Below are 19,517 nucleotides of genomic sequence, written 5' to 3'. Positions count from 1 at the left end.
AAGGTGCAGGAATGCAGGAGATGCAGCAATCCAGGAGATCCAGGAGATGCAGGAGTTGCAGGCATGCAGGAGATGCAGGTATCCAGGAGATGCAGGAGATGCAGGTATCCAGGAGATGCAGGAAATGCAGGCATGCAGAAGGTGCAGGAATGCAGGAGATGCAGCAATCCAGGAGATGCAGGAGATGCAGGAGTTGCAGGCATGCAGGAGATGCAGGGATGCCAGGAGATGCAGGCATGCAGGAGATGCAGGAATCCAGGAGATGCAGGCATGCAGGAGTTGCAGGTATCCAGGAGATGCAGGCATGCAGGAGATGCAGGCATGCAGGAGATGCAGGAGATGCAGGCATGCAGGAGATGCAGGCATGCAGGAGATGCAGGCATGCAGGGAATTCCAGAGGAGGCTGGGCCCAGCCTCTCTGTGCTGTTGGAAGGCATGGCTAATTAGCAGTGCTCCCAGGGACTTTGGTCAGGATGCAGAGTATTTGCACAGATCGGTCAGAAGGAATTAAAACTGTTTGTCTTTCCCTTTAGCTGGGTCCTTTCCCATTGCACAGCACTCAGAATATTTCTGTAGCTCGTTTGACTCTTTTTCTGGTGAGTATTCATGGCAAAGGGGTTTCCAAGTGCACAGGTCTTTGAGTAAACAAAATGAATTCTTTCCACAAGGGGATTGCTGGAATCAGAGCTGGTTAAATGTCTTTTAGTGTGTTTAGAGCAGTAAATCCCAGTGTTCCTCCTGCTGTCCCTGGGTCTGTCACTCTCAGTAGGAACAGCCTGCTCCTGTCTGGGATGCTTCCAGAGGCAGGGAAGGATCTCCTCCTGCTTTTTCTCTTGCTCTCTGTGTATTCAGCTCTCTCTGTGAATGGCTGTTTCTGAAACAAACTTTGCTCCCACTGTGGCTCCAGCCCCCCTGAGCTCTGCTATTGCTCTTTGCAGAAGGTGATCTCCGTTTCCAGCCCCACAGCACTCCTGGGAATTGCAGCACGACCTCTCTCCTGGTCCTGGCTGAGTCCAGAGCCAGCACAGGCAGCTGCCCCTCCGGAGAGAAGCTCCAGAGGAGCTGAGGAGCAGCTGCTGCTCAGCAGGCAGGGATGGAGATTCCGTGTGGGACTCAGTAGGTGGCACTCTGTTTCTGGAGTCAGCACCGAGCCTTGGGACAGCAGCTGGGTTGGCTTTGGGGCTCGGTCTGAGCTGTGCTGGTTGAAGGGCTGTTCTTGGGAGGTCAGCAGGGCTGGACACGGGTGGGAGCTCGGCTCCAGTTCTGGGGAGACTCTCTTGGCTGCTGGCACTGCCAGGCACTTGTTATTTGTGCTTCACTTTGAGGCAGTGCCTCGCTTCAGCCCAGGGCAGGAGCTGAAAAATCCAAAAAGCTGTGTTAATTTAGAGGTGAGGCCGCTTAAGTCCATTTTCTCTGGACTGTGCAAGAGCTACAGAGCCAGAACAGAAGCTCAGAAGCCACAGATACAGAGGGTTTCAGTGCTGTTGTGACCCAGTGATGCTGCTGAGCTTCTCATCTCTGGGATTTGCTGCTTTCACTCCAATTCCTCACTTTCTAAGCTCATGCTCTAGAATTTCCCACCCTGCACCATGGAATGGTCTTGAAACAGGAAATGTCATTCTATTGTAAAAAATTGCTTCAAAAAGCAATATTCCTGGCCTGCTCTAGTGTGCTCTAGGCAGAGCAGGGAGATGTCCAGCATTCCAAACCCACAAACCAGTGCCTACAGAAGGTACAGGCTGTCACATCAGCTGGGTGACACAGCAGTGCTTAAGGGAGCACACATTCCTGAAGTGTCTGTGCCACAATAATTCTCAGATACATTCTGTTTAAATAATATATTGGGAATGAAGAGATCCGAGGTAGTGGTGCATGTTAAAATGTAATTTTCAGATCCAAGGAGTGTGCAGCGAGTAGGATGGAGTATAAAAACCAAGGGTGTTTGAACAAGACATCTGGTTTATATAGTGCTGCCTGTTCCCTGTGCTCTGAGCTGCTCAGTTGCACTGAGTCAACTGTAATAAAACAATACATTCATATTTATTAATTTTTTATGTACGCTTTTGGAAACAGGAAGAGAAGTGAGAGGAAGGCAGGATGTTAGGGGGAGACATCCCAGAGATGCATCTCTCTTTTGCAATGGCTTCAGACCTGGTTAGACTCAAAAATCAGATGCAGGTCCTAACCCTTGCTCAGCCTCAGCCTTCCATGGACAAATCCCACGCTCTTCACTTTGCCATGTGGCTCCTCAGTGTGCAAGGCAGGGATAATAACTCTGCCTCTCCTGGGTGCAGCAGAGCCAATTTCATCACTGTCAGCTCCCTGGAATCCCTGGGTGAAAGGAACAGCAGAAATCCAGAAAACATGGGTTATTAATAGCTGGTGCTTGCCCTTACATACATCACATGCACCGTTAGTCATTGTGGCCAGTAATTTACAGGGAGGGAAAAGATGTTCCTGGAGCAAATGCAAAATGACACTTGGATGGTATCAGACCTCTGAGGTGTTGCAGGCCTGGAGAGTCTAATTAAGTCTAAATGCACTGATGCCACCCTGAGCAGATCCTATGTGGGTGAAATGAAAATGTGCAGGAGCTCTGCGAATCTGAACAGGGGAATTTTAACTCCCAGGCAGCCATGGAAGGGTAGGTGTTGGAGTTGGTGTGCAGGCCAAATTCTTGGTGTGCTCCAGCTTTTTCTGCTGCCTTTACAGAGCCCTGAGGTGGTCTCCTCCCTGACACCTTTATTAGAGGGAGCACTGGATGCAGAAGTTTCCCTTCTGTGGTTTTTAGTGATGGCTTTAAAGGTCAGAGCTGAGGGGCCGTGACAAAAATCTGGAGTTGGCAGTGCAGCCCTGAGGAGACTGGCAGTGGGGTTCAGCACTTGACTCAATGCTGTCCTGGTTTGAGGGACAGGTGTCTGCCAATAAAGGCAGGAGCTTCTCTTTGAGATGGAGAATGTAAACCCCCTCCCTCCAAATTATTATAATTTTGAATTTAAGGGGCTCTCAGGCAAAGATATGGGAATTAGGAATAACAGTTCTTTACTAGGAAAATTAAAATAGAAATGCAGTATTACACAGAACAATCCCAGCCCTGCCAGAGTCAGAATCCAAGCTGACACCCGTCAGTCAGTCAGGGTGTTGGCACAGTCCCATTCAATGGTGGCTGCATCCTCCTGCAGGGGCAGATGTGGTTCAGCTGGAGCAGTGCTCCTGGAGAAGGTGCAGTTTCCTCTGAAGCTCCAGGGATGATGTGGAAAGGTCTGGCTTTCCTCTGGAATCCAGTGCAAAGAAGGTCCTTGGTGTCCAAAATGTCAGTTTTTCTCTGGGTAGGAAAGGCTTGGCTGCTGCCCTGGCTGGAGCATCTCCCAGTGGGATGATGGAATTTTATCAGTCACACAGTGGGACTGAATGGGCCAGCAGCAGATGAGATCTTCCTGGAGGGAGGATGGGCTGTGGGAAGATAAAGATGATTGCCCAGCTGGTTTAAAGATGGCCCATGAGCAGATAATGTGTGCCAGGAGATCAGGGTCACTGCCCCACCCATAGATGGGGACAGAATTCACATTTCTGGCACATCAACCCAGCACAAGCCCTGAGGAGAGCTGTGCTGCATGGGACACGTGGCAGTGGGTTCTGCACTTGGCTCTCCTGCCCACTCTGCACACCCTGCCTCTCCAGGGCAGCTCAGGGGCAGCAGGCTGGGTGCAGGAGCTGCGGAGCTCAGGCTGGAAGTGCAGGAATTGCTGGCTGCAGGCCACACTGGACAGGGAGAGGCCAGGCTAGCAGGAGTGCTGACCTCAGGGGAAAGCAATTCCCTGGCCTCATGTGTGTGCAGAACATCTTCCTTGGGCTGGGAGCCGTGCTGACACTGCTGGCTGTGTCACACCGAGTGTAGAAATCACCACCCAGCCCAAAAAAAAGAGGCACAAAAATGCAAATATCTCAGAAGGAAAGCACTTACCTTCCCAGCACTGCAAACCTGGCCATGCCAGGCTCATGCCATTAATTTGAAACTTGGGAAAACTCATTTTCTTTGTGCCTATCTCCTTGTGTATTCCCTAAGGCAAATGAAAGATGGCTGGGAGGTTATTTATTTTCGGTAATAATGCACACACTGCTTCCAGACTTCCTGCTATTGTGTGATTATCCAGATTAATCGCCTGGGAAAGCTGCAGCATCATCTCAGGCCCTTATTAAGGAAGCTCAGGACACGGATTTATATTAATGCATATTGCTGGGTGCCACAGCCTTGCTCTTGGGGGCAGGTGGACAAATCCCACTGCTGAGTGCTGCCAGCATCCCTGTGCCTGCAGACTGGGGGGAGGATTCCTGGCACCTTCCCTCACTGCACCTTGAGGGCTGGGAAGAGAGAGCTGAGGTCATTTTTAGAAAGCTTGTTAGTGAATAATTTTGGTTATTCTAAAATCAGTTCCCATCAGCCTCTGCTGAATGATTGTGAGAATTGCTGGGGTTCTGCTGGCTGCTGACCCTGTCTGTGCATGGGCAAGGGCTGGAATCTTAAAGATGCTTTTAGGTGCTTTAAAGTGTCCTTATGAGGGAGAGAGGCTCTAGACAGGGAAGGCTTTTAAAGCATATTCTGCCCTTTTGGTTTCCCTGCTGAGAGTTTAACAAACCATGTTGCCTTGCTTTGGAAATCCTGATCTGCAGCAGCTCAGCCTGGTCCAGGTTCCAGCCAAACAGCCACTAACCCAGTAGAGCTTGAGGGCCTTTAAACAAGTCCAGCTCTCCTGAAGCTTTTCAGGGATTTTGGCTGTAAAGGGCTGGACAGAGGAGCAGCATGTGCATGTCCTTCAGCAGCCCAGCACTTCCCTCTGAGAAATCAGAGTCAATCCAGGGCCACGCTGATGCTCTCACTGCTGTTGAGGTGATTTGCTCATCTCCTGTGACAAAGTGGTGATTATTGTATTAATAACTAACAATACTAGAGTAGCTGAGCCATAGTGCACAGTGTGGGGCTGGTGGAATCTTGGCAGTGTGAGCTCATAGTGGATCAGCCTCTATGTGTGATATGTGAGGAGGGGACTGGAGCACCAGTGTGCTGGGCAGTGAGACTCCTCAGCAAGCTCTGACACTGGGAAGGGATTTATTCCTCATTCTGGGGAGTTGTGACCACACTGTCTGATTGTGTGCCTGTGGAAAATCTGTAAAAAGTCCCAGACAAATAAATTAGGGGTTCTATTCAGTCTGTGTGTGCCTTCAAAACAAAACTGAGTGTTATGGTGAGGTCCACTGGGTAACACTGAGCTGCCCCTGGAGTGAAGATCAGCTTCCTGCACACTGTGCTTCATGGAACAGTTAAATGTTGGTGCTGCTGTCCTCAGAAATGGAATAGGTATTTCCAGGCACGTGACTCCAAGCTTTATTGATTGTTTCTGTCCAACACAGGAGCCTGCAGAGTGTGGGCTGAACTCCTGGAGTCCAGGCTTGGCAGGAATCTGAACTGAAGGCTGGAGATGAGAGCACAGGCTCCAGTTCCATCCTGATCCCATAACTGCTTCTAAAGAAGGATCAGACAGCAGGAGCAAAGCCTGATGGTTTAACCCCAAAGGGCTTTATTGACACACAGACTCTGAGGCTTCCCAAATCCTCATTCTCTCCCTACCCAGCAGTAGTAATAACCACAGGCTTGTCAGTCTCTCTTCAGCTCCCAGGTCCCAGCAAAGTGTTCAGGTGGGCATGCCCAGCTCCTCTGTGAGCCCTCAAGGCAGAGCAGGAGAGTTCCTCTGGTATTAATTAGTCAATCAGCAGCTCGTGGAGCAGCAGAGCCCAGGGGATGGCTGGCAGCAGAGATGGATGGGTTCATCTCTGTGCCTGATCTCACATGTCTCTTCTTGCTGTCCAGGTTTTACTGGGATCTGACCATGCTGCTGCTGATGGTAGGGAACCTGATCATCATCCCTGTGGGCATCACCTTCTTCAAGGATGAAAACACCACCCCGTGGATTGTCTTCAACGTGGTTTCGGACACGTTCTTCCTCATCGACCTTGTCCTCAACTTCCGGACGGGCATCGTGGTGGAGGACAACACCGAGATCATCCTGGACCCGCAGAGGATCAAGATGAAGTACCTGAAGAGCTGGTTCGTGGTGGATTTCATCTCCTCCATCCCCGTGGACTACATCTTCCTGATCGTGGAGACGCGCATCGACTCCGAGGTGTACAAGACGGCGCGGGCGCTGCGCATCGTGCGCTTCACCAAGATCCTGAGCCTGCTGCGCCTGCTGCGCCTCTCGCGCCTCATCCGCTACATCCACCAGTGGGAGGAGGTGAGACAGCCCTGCCACTGCTCTCACACCGTGCTTTCCTTCAATGTTCCTTTCTAGCTGCCCGGGCTGGGTGGTTCTGGCTTCGGGCTGCTGCGGGGTCTGGGTAGCTCCGGTAGTGTCACGGCAGAGTTCAGCTTCTCAGCCAGCCAGGAATGACAACTTGGGAGTTGCAGTAGAAATTCCACAGGCAGCTTTATTTCTTCAAAGGGTTCTACCAGCAAAATGCCAATATATAGCATAGCAAAGCAAGGGGTTTTTTGTCCTGGTTTGAGGGACAGGTGTCTGCCAATAAAGGCAGAAGCTTCTCTTTGAAATGGAGAATGTAAACCCCCTCCCTCCAAATTATTATAATTTTGAAATTAAGGGGCTTTCAGGCAAAGACATGGGAATTAGGAATAACAGTTCTTTACTAGGAAAATTAAAATAGCAATGCAGTATTACACAGAACAATCCCAAACCCTGCCAGAGTCAGAATCCAAGCTGACACCCGTCAGTCAGTCAGGGTGTTGGCACAGTCCCATTCAATGGTGGCTGCATCCTCCTGCAGGGGCAGATGTGGTTCAGCTGGAGCAGTGCTCCTGGAGAAGGTGCAGTTTCCTCTGAAGCTCCAGGGATGATGTGCAAAGGTCTGGCTTTCCTCTGGAATCCAGTGCAAAGAAGGTCCCTTGGTGTCCAAAATATCAGTTTTTCTCTGGGTAGGAAAGGCTTGGCTGCTGCCCTGGCTGGAGCATCTCCCAGTGGGATGATGGAATTTTATCAGTCACACAGTGGGACTGAATGGGCCAGCAGCAGATGAGATCTTCCTGGAGGGAGGATGGGCTGTGGGAAGATAAAGATGATTGCCCAGCTGGTTTAAAGATGGCCCATGAGCAGATAATGTGTGCCAGGAGATCAGGGTCACTGCCCCACCCATAGATGGGGACAGAATTCACATTTCTGGCCACATCAACCCAACACATAGGGTTTATGAGGATTGAGATTCTGACCAGTAAAACTATAAGTTGAGAACTCTCGAATTACTTTAAGATTCTAGGTGAGAAAAGACCAATCATCTAGTAAAGCTAAAGACTAACAGAAATCTTAAATGATAGCAGGGGTTTCAGAATGGGGGTGAACATTTCTCTGACATGAGTCATCCTAAGAAGAAGTTTCATTGTCTCAGGGTGTGAGATCCCAGGGGCCCTTTTCAGGGACAGTTGTATCATCCACACCCCTTCCCCTTCCTGCCCATTGTGTCGGGGCCCAATGCTTTGTTGGAGCAGGGAATCCTGCAGGTTGTTGGGATGGTTCTGCAGGCTCTGGGATCAGGAGGGTGGGCAGAGGTGAGCCCCTTGCAGGAACTGTGTAGCTGGTGAACAGAGCAATCAGCCAGACAGGCAGGGCTTGCCCTCCCAGAGCCCCCAAAGGTCCAGGAGCAGCTCTGAGGCAAGGGCTGCAAACAGCTGATTTGCAGAACCTGTGGCATCTGTTTGCCATCTGCTGCTTCTCTGCTTATCTCTGCAATAAAGAGATAAGCATGGCCATGTGTTAGAACCCTCTTGCTTTCTATATTCTCTGACACTGTGCTAAGGGGAAAAGGAAGGGGAGCAATCTGCAGAGAAATGTCTGGTGAAAAGCAAGATCCCCACGATCCCAGGACCCTGTGCTGCTCCCAGGGGAATTCCAGGATGCAGGGTGAGTTGTCAGGAATAATGTGGGTGAAGCCACAGCCTCGCTAGTAGCTTGAGCATCAGTTATTTTTTTCCTGTCTCCGTGCTCTCCAAAGCAGAGGGAAAGCTCCCTGCATCACTCTCCACATGTCAGGAGCATCTTTGCAGGACAAGGAAAGCTGGTCAGGGCGATTCCATCCTCATCCCCACACTTTGTGTTGTGCTTTGGAGCAGAGCCTGCTGCAGAGTATGATCTAATGCAGAGCCTGCTCCTGGGAAGGTGGAGGGGAAGCAGCCGTGCCAGTCATGGCTGGATTGCAGCGAGCTGCCACAACACAAATTCATGGCAGGGCTGAGCCCTTCCCTCCTGCAGCACTCCCAGGGAGAGCACTGGGGCATGCTTCACAAACCCCAGGTTCATCCTGGTGCTGTTGTCATTTGTGGGGGCTTCTCTTAGGGCAGAGCAGAGCCTTGCTGAGGGCAGGGTGCTGGGCAGAGCCACAGCCCTGAGAATAAAAACCACAGCCCTGTGTTTGTGCTGGCAGGGCACGGAGGGGTGGAGAGGAACAAAGCACAAGTGTCCTTCTGGGGTGACCCAGTGAGTCAGGGCTGAGCAGAGCACTGAAATCTCTCCAGGTGTGTCGGCCTGTCCCGTGGCAGGTTTGTTTCTCTCTAATCTGAGCGGCTCAGCAAAGGTGAGGAGGTGGCTTCACCCAGGTTCACAGGCACCCACAGCAGGGCACAGCTCCCTGCTCGTGCCCCTCTGCTCCTTGGCTTCCCTTCCAAGGGGTGCTTGAAGAGGACTGAAGTATGTTTGCTGTTGACTGTACTGAATTTGTTTTTAGAATGATGGGGCACAAGCAGCTCAGCGTTTTTCCCTCTCTCACTTCTCGTCGTTTGAGGTGCCTCCAGGTGATCCCTGTCTGAAGGGACACATCCATCTTTCCTCCCTGCTGCTCTGGGAGAGAGCAGGGCTGCACCAGACTCACTCTGGGGGAGTGTGCACAGCCAAAGGAGGAGGAGGAATGGGGAGAGGGGGTGCTGCAGGTCTCACCTCTGTGGTCCCCCATGTCCCACCCCATTCCTCATCAGCTCCAGCGCCTCTTCAGCTCTGTGCTCGTGACCAGGCCAGCTGAAACGTGAGCAGGGTGCTGTGGGGGAGTGTGTGCAGGCACAGTCAGCCAAGGTGCATGGGCAGAGGGGGATCAGGGAGGGATCACTGTGCCACGGGGTGCAGGCACAGCTGGGGCAGGGCTCCAGCACACACAGGGCACCTCCTCAGCTGCCAGCAGCCTCTCCCCTCCTTCCCCTGCATGGATCTATCAGCGAGGCTGCAGTGAGCAGGGAGCAGCCTTCCCGAGGGCTGCAGTGCTGTGAGGCAGCCAGGCACTCATTAGTTCCACAGCAGTACTGCTCAGCAGCCTGTGGGCTCTGCCTCTGCCTGCCCTGGCATGGCTCTGCCATCCTCCCACATCCCAGAGGGGTGCTCTGGGGATACAACCTGAGGAGAAGAGGAAGGCAAAAGGCAAGAAAAAAAAAAAACAATCTAAGGCACTCGTGTTCACTGGAGTACAAAAATAAGCTTAATCCCAAATGTAGCAGTTTCATTTGCATGATGCATTTTGCATGAGTGGTCCCACGAATGAATTTACCAGAAGGGCAGAATATAAATAGAGTCTTTTTGAAGTGTCTGCCGTGTCTCCCCTGCAGTTGGGAGCTTGATTGCAGTGTAGGCAGCTGCACTCACACTGGCTGGGGCCTGGCTTGCCTCAGATCTCTATTTCTGGCCCCAGTGTCTGGGAGTTCCCCAGGCCAGGAGGGTCAGAGCAAACAGGGCTGCTGCAGCCAGGCCTTGTCCTCCCCCTGAGAAACTCCTGTTATCCCAGCCTTGGAGCTGCTCCAGCAGCTCTTTGGGGTACCCAGCTTGGGCAGTAGTTCCTGGACCTGCAATGTCCCATTGTCCCACTGTCCCATTGTCCCATTGTCCCAATGTCCCACTGTCCCACTGTCCCACTGTCCCACAGTCCCACTATCCCATTATCCCACTGTCCCATTGTCCCATTGTCCCACTGTCACACTGTCCCATTGTCCCACAGTCCCACTGTCCCACTGTCCCATTGTCCCATTGTCCCATTGTCCCACTGTCCCATTGTCCCATTGTCTCACTGTCCCACTGATCCCATTGTCCCACTGTCCCACTGTCCCACTGATCCCATTGTCCCACTGTCCCATTGTTCCACTGTCCCATTGTCCCATTGTCCCATTGTCCCACTGTCCCATTGTCCCATTGTCTCACTGTCCCACTGTCCCATTGTCCCACTGTCCCACTGTCCCACTGTCCCAATGTCCCACTGTCCCATTGTTCCACTGTCCCACTGTCCCATCGTCCCATCGTCCCACTGTCCCATTGTCCCACTGTCCCACTGTCCCACTGTCCCATTGTCCCACTGTCCCACAGTTCCACTGTCCCATTGTCCCACTGTCCCATTGTCCCATTGTCCCACTGTCCCATTGTCCCATCGTCCCACTGTCCCACTGTCCCATTGTCCCACTGTCACACTGTCCCACAGTCCCACTGTCCCACAGTCCCACTGTCACACTGTCCCAATGTCCCACTGTCCCATTGTCCCACTGTCCCACTGTCCCACTGTCCCACTGTCACACTGTCCCAACTGTCCCACTGTCCCCCCACTGTCCCACTGTCCCACTGTCCCACTGTCACACTGTCCCAATGTCCCACTGTCACACTGTCCCACTGTCCCACTGTCCCATTGTCCCATTGTCCCTCTGTCCCACTGTCCCACTGTCCCAATGTCCCACTGTCACACAGTCCCACTGTCACACAGTCCCACTGTCCCACTGTCCCACTGTCCCACTGTCCCACTGTCCCACTCTCCCACTGTCACACTGTCCCACTGTCCCATTGTCCCACTGTCACACAGTCCCACTGTCCCACTGTCCCATTGTCCCACAGTCCCACTGTCCCACTGTCCCACTGTCCCACTGTCCCACTGTCCCATTATCCCACTGTCCCACTGTCCCACTGTCCCACAGTCCCACTGTCCCACTGTCCCATTGTCCCACTGTCCCACTGTCCCACTGTCCCACAGTCCCACTGTCCCACTGTCCCATTGTCCCACTGTCCCACAGTCCCACTGTCCCACAGTCCCACTGTCCCACTGTCCCATTGTCCCACTGTCCCACTGTCCCACTGTCCCACAGTCCCACTGTCCCACTGTCCCATTGTCCCACTGTCCCACAGTCCCACAGTCCCACAGTCCCACTGTCCCACTGTCCCACTGTCCCATTGTCACACAGTCCCACTGTCACACTGTCACACAGTCCCACTGTCACACTGTCACACAGTCCCACTGTCCCACTGTCCCACAGTCCCACTGTCACACAGTCCCACTGTCCCAGGGTTAGGGTGTTGAGCCTCCCCCCTGCTGGGCTGAGACAGTGTCCAGGGAAAGGAGATCTAAACATGAACATCCCACAAACTTCATGCCAAGGTCTCCCAGCAGCAGGAAAAATAGTAAAAACACCACTGGAACTCATGGAACCCATGGATTCAATCAGGATGAGCCATCCAGGGATTTGGGATTTTTTTTTTCTGGGTGCTCCCTGTTGTCTGCACAGCTCCTACCCCAGCTTGGTGCTATTCATCAAACTATTTTAATTTATGAGCATTCCTTGGAACAACAGCACAATCCTGCTCCTATTTATTGGTTCCCATATAGCACATAGGCTGAGATCACCAAAATGTTTTGATTGCAGAATCTGTGGGAGGGGTTATAATGGGCAGGAGAGGAACTATCTGGGTTTGATATATATCACTATGATAATACTATCATAAGTGAGGTTTTTTTTGGGAAGAAAAATACATCTTTTGGTTTTTGCAGCTGAAGCAAAGGACAATTTGGTGATTTTCAGGCTATTTTATTGAAACCTTGCAAACTTGCCTGAGTGCTGTCCTTTTCTTCCCTTGGGTTTCCATATTACAGAGAAGCTCTAGGAGGGAGGGAATGCATCCTCTCAGGTCCCAGTAACAACAGCTGGGCACAGATCACAGCATCTGAAAGATGATGTCACTTTTCAGAAGCTTCAGCTCTTCAGAAAATGGACCCAAAACTGGAGGGGCTGTGTGGAAGGACCAGGAAAGAGCTTCCAGGGGCTGTGACAATATGGCTCCCAACTGATTATCCTTTTGACTTGCTAATTCCCTTCCTTTCTTCTGTAGCCTCTCCTAAATTCAAGTAAAATAAGTGGCCTGGGGGATGGAATGTTAGGCCAAATCCAGATCCCAGGAGGGGAGGGTCCCACGGCACAGGCAGTTCCAAGGGGCTGAACAGATCCTTTATGGGCAGGATTTGCAATTCTGTCCCATTAAACAGCAAGGCAGGCCCAGGAGAGCAAGTCATTAAAAACCTCTGGCCACCCCTGGGTAAAATCAGACTCAACAAACACTGGCAGTGTGGCCAGGAGGGGGATGAGGGGCTGAGCTTCTTCCTAAATTTGCATTACCTCATTTCTGAAGCATTATTAAGCACTGGTCTTTAATGTGCTTGCAGGAGCTGATTAAAACCCTAATGCAAGATGCAGGAATTTTCATTCTCACTGCACAAAGTGATGCCAAATTTGAGGCATCTTTTCCTCTCAGAGAGAATCCTGCCCCGAAACAAATGGCAAAACCCTCTTGTTGGAATATTAGTCAGAGGTTTTTCAAGATTTTACTGCAGCCTTTCACATGGAAATGTTGTCACTTGTGCAGCACAACATCCTTGTGGAGGGAGAGCAGACAGCACAAGGAGATGGATTTTCTTTATCCCTGTACATTGAATTTTCCCTTTCCAGCCATGGGCATCCCCAGTGATCCATCCCCTGCCCTGTGCCAGGAGAAAGACACCCAGAAAAGTTTTTTAGAGGAGTTGGTCTTTGGCAGAAAGTCTAATGCAAATTCAGCTCCCCACCTGGGCACTGGGAATACAGTTTCAAAGAGAATATCATAAAAATAAAAAGATGGCTTCTAATGAATTATAAGGAGCCAGGCAAATATTTGAATAGCTGTGCAGCCATAGGGGTTGCCATGAAAAAGAAAAAGGTTTTTTTTTTTCCTTACAGTTACCTTCTGGCAGTGCTTAATGTGGCTTTTGTCAACAGCAGGGTGTGAGCAGGGAATACCAGGTTTGGGATTGGAGCATAGAGCTGTCTGTGCCTGGTTTGGGGTTGGGGCACAGAGCTGTCTGTGCCTGGTTTGGGTTTGGGTTTGGGATTGGGGCACAGAGCTGGCTGTGCCTGGTTTGGGGTTGGGGCACAGAGCTGGCTGTGCCTGGTTTGGTGTTGGGATTGGGGCACAGAGCTGGCTGTGCCTGGTTTGGGATTGGGGCACAGAGCTGGCTGTGCCTGGTTTGGGGTTGGGATTGGGGCACAGAGCTGTCTGTCTGTAGGAATACCTGGTTTGGGTTTGGGATTGGGGCACAGAGCTGTGTGTGCCTGGTTTGGGTTTGAGTTTGGGATTGGGGCACAGAGCTGTGTGTGCCTGGTTTGGGGTCAGGATTGGGGCACAGAGCTGTGTGTGCCTGGTTTGGGTTTGGGGCACACAGCTGTCTGTCTGTAGGAATACCTGGTCAGGGTTTGGGATTAGGGCACAGAGCTGTCTGTGCCTGGTTTGGGATTAGGGCACAGAGCTGTCTGTAGGACAGGAGCTCACAGCCAGCCTCTGGGCACTGAAAGCCATTTGCTGCCTGGGAATGGTTTTGCCCTGGTGTGCTCCCAGCACAGAACCAGCTGGGCACTGCCCCAGGCAGCAGCAGTGGGGTCAAACCCAGGGGTGAGGGGTGGAATGACAGGGCAGGGACATCCAGGGACAGCCAGGGGACACCCAGGGACACACAGGGACAGCCAGGGGACACCCAGGGACACCCAGGGACAGCCAGGGACACTCAGGGGCATCCAGGGACAGCCAGGGACACCCAGGGGACACTCAGGGACACCCAGGGACACTCAGGGACATCCAGGGACAGCCAGGGACACCCAGGGACACACAGGGACAGCCAGGGACAACCAGACACAGCCAGGGACAGCCAGGGCTGAGGGCTCCTCTCGAGGCTGAAGCTCAGCCCCCTCAGCCTCTCCCCAGCAGGGAGATGGTGCAGCCCCTTCCTCACCTCTCAAGCCTCCAGAGCACCACGTTCCTCTTGTCCTGAGGAGCCCAGAGCTGGACACAGCCCCCAGGAGGAGCAGGGGGACAGCAGCTGTGTTTGTGACAGGGACAGGGGTCTGGACAATGTATTCCAAAGGAGCTCCTAAATGACACTGAGCAGCTCAGAGCCCCTTCCCAGAAATGTGTGGGAGCACAGATTTGTCACTCAGCAGGGCTGTGCTCTGCAGGGACAGCACTGTGAAGGCCTCTGGAAGGGCTGCACCCTCCCTGGGGCTGGGGCTGAGCCCCCCAGGGTGTGTGTGAGCCCCCCAGCCCTCCCAGCACACCACCTGGGATGCACACACTGACACTGCTGGTGCTGGGGACAGCTTTGGAGCCTTCCAGAAGGAGATTCCTCTGGCACTTGGGCTCCTGACCCCCTGCCAAGGCTGGTTCTGTCCCCACAGTGGTGTTCTGCCAGCCTCAGCCCAGACTTGGAGTTTGCCTAAGGCACATCAGCCCCGGCAAGTGGGTGCCAATGAACGGCTCCTCTTCAAAGCCTTTTCCAGGAAGGACTATTGATTGCATTCATATCAAGTGGGGAACTTTAATGAGACAGCTGGAGAGAGCAGCATTTCCCTGCCTCACTCGTGCTCAGCAAGGCTGGAGAGGAGCCTGCCAGACCTCTGAGCTGTGGGGATGAGGCAGCAGCTTGGCCCAAACAGCACATGGACAAAAACCAAGCTGGAGGAGGAGGAGGAGAAGGGGATTTCTGAGAAGCAAGGCAGGGTTGAAGTCAGCTCTCTGCCCACATCCTCCTGTGCTGTGGGCACAGGGAGGGGGCACAGGGCAGTGCCAGCCCCACAGAGGGGTCCAGCCTCCTCCTGCTCACCCTGAAAGGGGAGGGATGCTCTTCCAGCACCACATCCCCTCAGCACAGTGGTTTGGACCCACTTTCCTCCTTCTGCCAGCAGTATGGCAAAGGAAGAAAACAGCTTTGCTTTCCCCAGCAGTCTGAGGTGAAGGAAGGAGAAATCCTTCTCAGGAAGGACAAAAGCCCGACCCAGAGAGGTGTGTGAGGTTTAATGGGCAGCAGGCTCATTGATGAAGTTATTTTCTGAGCCCTGCTGTGAAAAGAGCTGTTTGGAAGACAGTTTCAGGACATGCAATTATCCAGTTTGCCAGCTTAATGCATTCAACTTAACCTCATTTTTATGAAGCAGAAATCAATGTTGTAACTTTTTTCAGGGCTGAGAGATGACATTTTATTATTGCTTCTCTCAAAAGGAGGCATATTTTTAAGCCTAATTTTCTGCTGTAACTCCTCCTTCTCCCACTTTTGCTTAAGCAGGAATACTCCAAGGGCTAGGAGAAAGAGTGAGGCAATTTTCACATTCCCAGAGTCACATTAGAATGGAAAATCTTTCTGAAATCTCTTTGCAATGCATGGAAAATTTTTCCTTCTTGGGAAAGGACTTGGAAGTGCATTTAGGACTTCAATTCAAGCACTTTTTCATTAATTTCATCCAAGCACCATTTCACCCAGGAAGGATTCTAATGGTGCTGATCTTTCCCCCAGTTTGTTTGGGTTTTTTTTCATCCCAAGGAGTGCATGGCCCCTGTTCTCTGTTATGTCAGTGCCTCTCTGCTCCCACATGGAGCATTTTTGGTGCCTGTTCCTCCCTTGTGTCCCCTTCCCAAGCCAGAAATCCTGCAGAGCAGCAGCTGCCAGAGCTGGGTGATGCTTGCCCAGAAGCTCCCCAACAAAACTGTGCCATAAAATTAAAGAGAGCAGATAATTGCCCAGCTTTCCCTGGACCAAACCCTGGCTGTCCCAGCATGGGTGGCAGCACACAAGGAGAGTGTCAGTGACACATTCCTGTCCCCACAGAGCTGCTGGTGGCATCTCTGCCATTTGCTCATCCACTATTTATGAGGGAGAAGCCAGGAATCAGGGAAGGCCTTGCCAGGGGGAACATTCTGCCTTTGGTGACAGCTGGGAAGAGAAAGTGGGAGATTTCTAGCTCTCCTTGCTAGAAACAGAGCCCAGAGCCAGGCTGGGACAGTCCCAGCTTTATCTCAGCCTCATGAGTCTGGGATTGATCCAGTGGGCTTGGGGTCAAGAGGGGACGTGAGCAGAGTGGGATTGTGATTTTCTGGATGTCCAGTTCCTGTGGCTTTGGAGAGAGGCAGAAATCTGAGGAGGTTTCTGCAGTTTGGATCCAGCCAGGATGATGATCAGGAAAGAATGAAGGTCTGTGTGTGTGCAGATGGACTTGGAGCTGGTCTGAGGGGAGACCCAGAGGGAAGGGATGAGCAGCTGAAGACAGCAGAGCTGGGAGCAGCAGAGTCTGCCCTCCCTGAGCTGCAGAGGGTCTGTGCTGGCACTGATAAACACTCACACCAGCAGCTGAACACTGGAGAGAAACTGAGGATAATGTCCCTTAAAGCAGCTGACAGCCCTGCTTTTCCCCAGCTCCCTGGAGAGGGTGGAGAGCAGCTAAGATGCAGCAGCTGTGTTTGTTTTTTCTTCGTTTATATATATATTTTTTTTTTCGCCCAGCAAAGTGCTGGGTGTTAATTCCTCTTGATTTGCTCAGTGCAGCCCAGTTTGGAGAGGCTGTCCCTGGAACTGGGCTGATTAGCAGCCTCCTCTGCAGTGTGCATCACCCAAACAGGCACTAATCACACTTCTGTGTGCCTCTTGGGAATCAGGCTGGAATTGTGCAGTTAATTACACAAACTTGGGGCAGACAGAGTCCAGAGGCTTCTGCCAGGCCCTCTGCCCTGGAGGGATGGAGTAAATGGTGGCTTGGGGTAAATGAATGCCCTGCTGAGCTCTGGGTGTGCTGTGAGCCCAGCTCTTCCCTCTCCCTCCATGTCCCTGCCCTGAGCTGGAGGGTGCAAAGTGGAGGCAGCACCTTCCTCTCCACTCCCATCTTGCATGCACATGGAGGATGATGAGGGCTGTGCTTTGCATACAAGAGCAGAGAGGAGAAAAGTTCATTATTCAAGTGAAAAATCCATGATCCAGTGTTCCCCTCACAGGAATGGGGGTGAGCCTTGTCCCTCTGCACTCTGAGCTCCCATCCCAGGCAGGCACAGACATCCCACCAGGAGCCTCTGAAGCAGGAAAATCACCCCAGGCTTGTGGGAAGGACAGATAAGAACTCCCACTTTGGCTCTCTTCCCTCCAGGCTTGAAAGGAAAGGCATGTTAGTATTTTGTGTTGAGGATAAGGCAGCCCCAGTCCTGCCAGGGACAGAGATGGGGTGGGAAGGAGGTGCAGGAGGGGAGGGCAGCAGGATAAAGGGGCTCCTGTGACAGGGGACAGGAGGAGGAGTGGGGAAGGTCTGTGCCATCCCCCAGGCTGTCCTGGCCTGGGATTGTTTGATCTTTAGGGGCTGTTGTCAGTCCAAGCAGCAAGATTTGTCACATTTTTTGTGCTATGCATCCAGCAGCTCACCCCACAAGAGCACAGCTACACTGCAGGGAATCTGAGGGATCCTCCTGCATCTCTTCTCGTGTCCTGTGGCTGGACATGAGGCACAAGCACACCGTGATTGTTCTCCTCATACACGGATTTCTGCCCCTCTCCTTCTCCTCTTCAAGGTCATTTGAGCAGCTGGCAGGGAAAGGAAGAGCACAGCCCGCTTTGGGAAGATGGAAAAAACCCTTCAGTCCCATCCTGTGAGTGCTGGAGCCAGGCTGGAACATGTTCCTCTGGCCTTTAGCCTCTCCAGCTCCTCCAGGAGCCCCTGCCTTTGGAAGGAGCCTTATCTCAGAGCACTGTCCCTTATCTGCAGCCCCCAGCCAGGCTGTGCTGCCTGGGGAGCTGCTGGCAGCAGTTCCCATCTGCTGCTGGAGCCTCCCCCCAGCCCCAGTGCAGCCAGGGCAGAGGCACCCCTGTGTGAAAAACCACCCTCACTTGCCTGGTGGGTTTTAAAAGGTTCAATAAAAGACAGTAAGAGACAAACATTCAGCCAAGAGCACCCCTGCTGGTTTGGAGACACCCCTTAAGTTCATCAGCCCCTTGCATATTCATAGACCTGGCATACATTTTCAAATTTTCTATATTATTTTTCATATTCTAGAAATTGGTTTACGTGGCCACTCCTTGAGTCTGCCTTTTTAGAGCCTGTGTGTTTCTTAGCTGTGATTTCAATTTATTTTTCTTATCAGTCTTAATTTGGGCTGTGGTCTTCAAGTTTTGCAGACAGTCAGTGCTAGTAATTGATGTATCAGTGGCAAGTGTTTTCACTGAGTGTTGTCCAACCAAGCAGGTAGTACAGGCACTTTATTAGCTTATGTTATTACTCCTAAAGAAAACTGTATCTTAAAAACCATTTCAACACCACACACACAGCACCCGCCCTAATATTTGTGAAAATCCAATATCCTTATACCTATTTATAACACCCAGCACTGCAGAAAACTTGTCTCTGTCCCTTTGGGTGTCAGGGACACTCAAACACCCTTAAACACATCTGCATCCTCCTGCTGCTGGGTGAGTGGGGAGCAGAGGGGACCACTGAGGGTGACAGTGCTGGAGGCTCCTCAGCTTCCCTGCCTGGGGATGTGCTGCTCCCTCCCAGCTCAGGGAAGAGCTGCAGAGCCCAGCACTGACCCCCATCAGCTAATGGGGCACTGGGGAGGGAGAGGAGCTGCTGCTACAATCAGTGAAGCAGTGCCTGTTGTGATTAGCCAGCAATTTTTCTGGTCATTTGGAGAACAAAATTTGCCTGCCTGTGCTCCCTGGTGCTCCCTCCTTGCTGGATGCCACCCCAGAACTCCCTCTGCTGTTTGGGAAGTGGGGAGGAGCTGTTCTGTGATTGGAGTGGGAAGCCCAAGCTCAAAGGAGAATATTTTATTATCCCAGCCAAGGCATTTCCTCAGCAGGAGGGCTGGACATCAGCACACCTCACCTGGGCTTCTTCCTGCTGCCATCCCCTCTGGTTTGCAGCTGAGGCAGAGCTCCCTGTGCCCCCAGCCCCTTGCCTGAGAGGACACAGCCTCCTTTTATCCCAATTTCCTGGCTGCATTTCCCTCTCTCTGTCCCCATGGCTGAGAGGCACAGACTGCCCAGAACACCTGACACCCCTCTAATGTACAACCCTCCCTTTTAATTCTTAATTCTTATAGAATTAATGGTTTATCCCCATTGCTTCTTTCATCTTCCAATATCCAATTTCATTTATCAGCAAACCTACAGTTTGTTTGTAAAGGCAAATATCTTTTTCCATTCACCAATCAGTGGAATCCATCCCATTGTTTCTTTTCTCTCTCTCAGTGCTGGTTTTATCTACCAGCAGACCCACAGTTTGTTTGTAAAGACAAATCCAGCATTCCCCTCACCAGGAAGGTGGGAAGGCTGCACCCTGTGCCAGGAGCAGGGATGTGCTGGTGGGTGGGAGGCTGCTGCCAGCTTCAGATGCC

At 52.1% G+C, this 19,517-nt stretch overlaps 1 protein-coding gene across 1 annotated transcript in view; it reads left to right on the top strand.

The window, feature by feature from the left end:
• The window catches only part of HCN4 (hyperpolarization activated cyclic nucleotide gated potassium channel 4), a 100,812-nt gene that overhangs the window by 28,232 nt on the left and 53,063 nt on the right, over positions 1–19,517 (top strand). The window contains exon 2 of the mRNA XM_056500197.1: positions 5,867–6,290. Coding sequence (XP_056356172.1) covers positions 5,867–6,290 — 424 coding nt within the window. The remainder of the gene's footprint in view (positions 1–5,866; positions 6,291–19,517) is intronic.

This window comes from Oenanthe melanoleuca, chromosome 10 (genome assembly GCF_029582105.1).
Source record: "Oenanthe melanoleuca isolate GR-GAL-2019-014 chromosome 10, OMel1.0, whole genome shotgun sequence".
Taxonomy (NCBI): domain Eukaryota; kingdom Metazoa; phylum Chordata; class Aves; order Passeriformes; family Muscicapidae; genus Oenanthe; species Oenanthe melanoleuca.
Note: the sequence above shows the minus strand (reverse complement) of the source record. Positions and strands in the feature narration are given on the sequence as shown.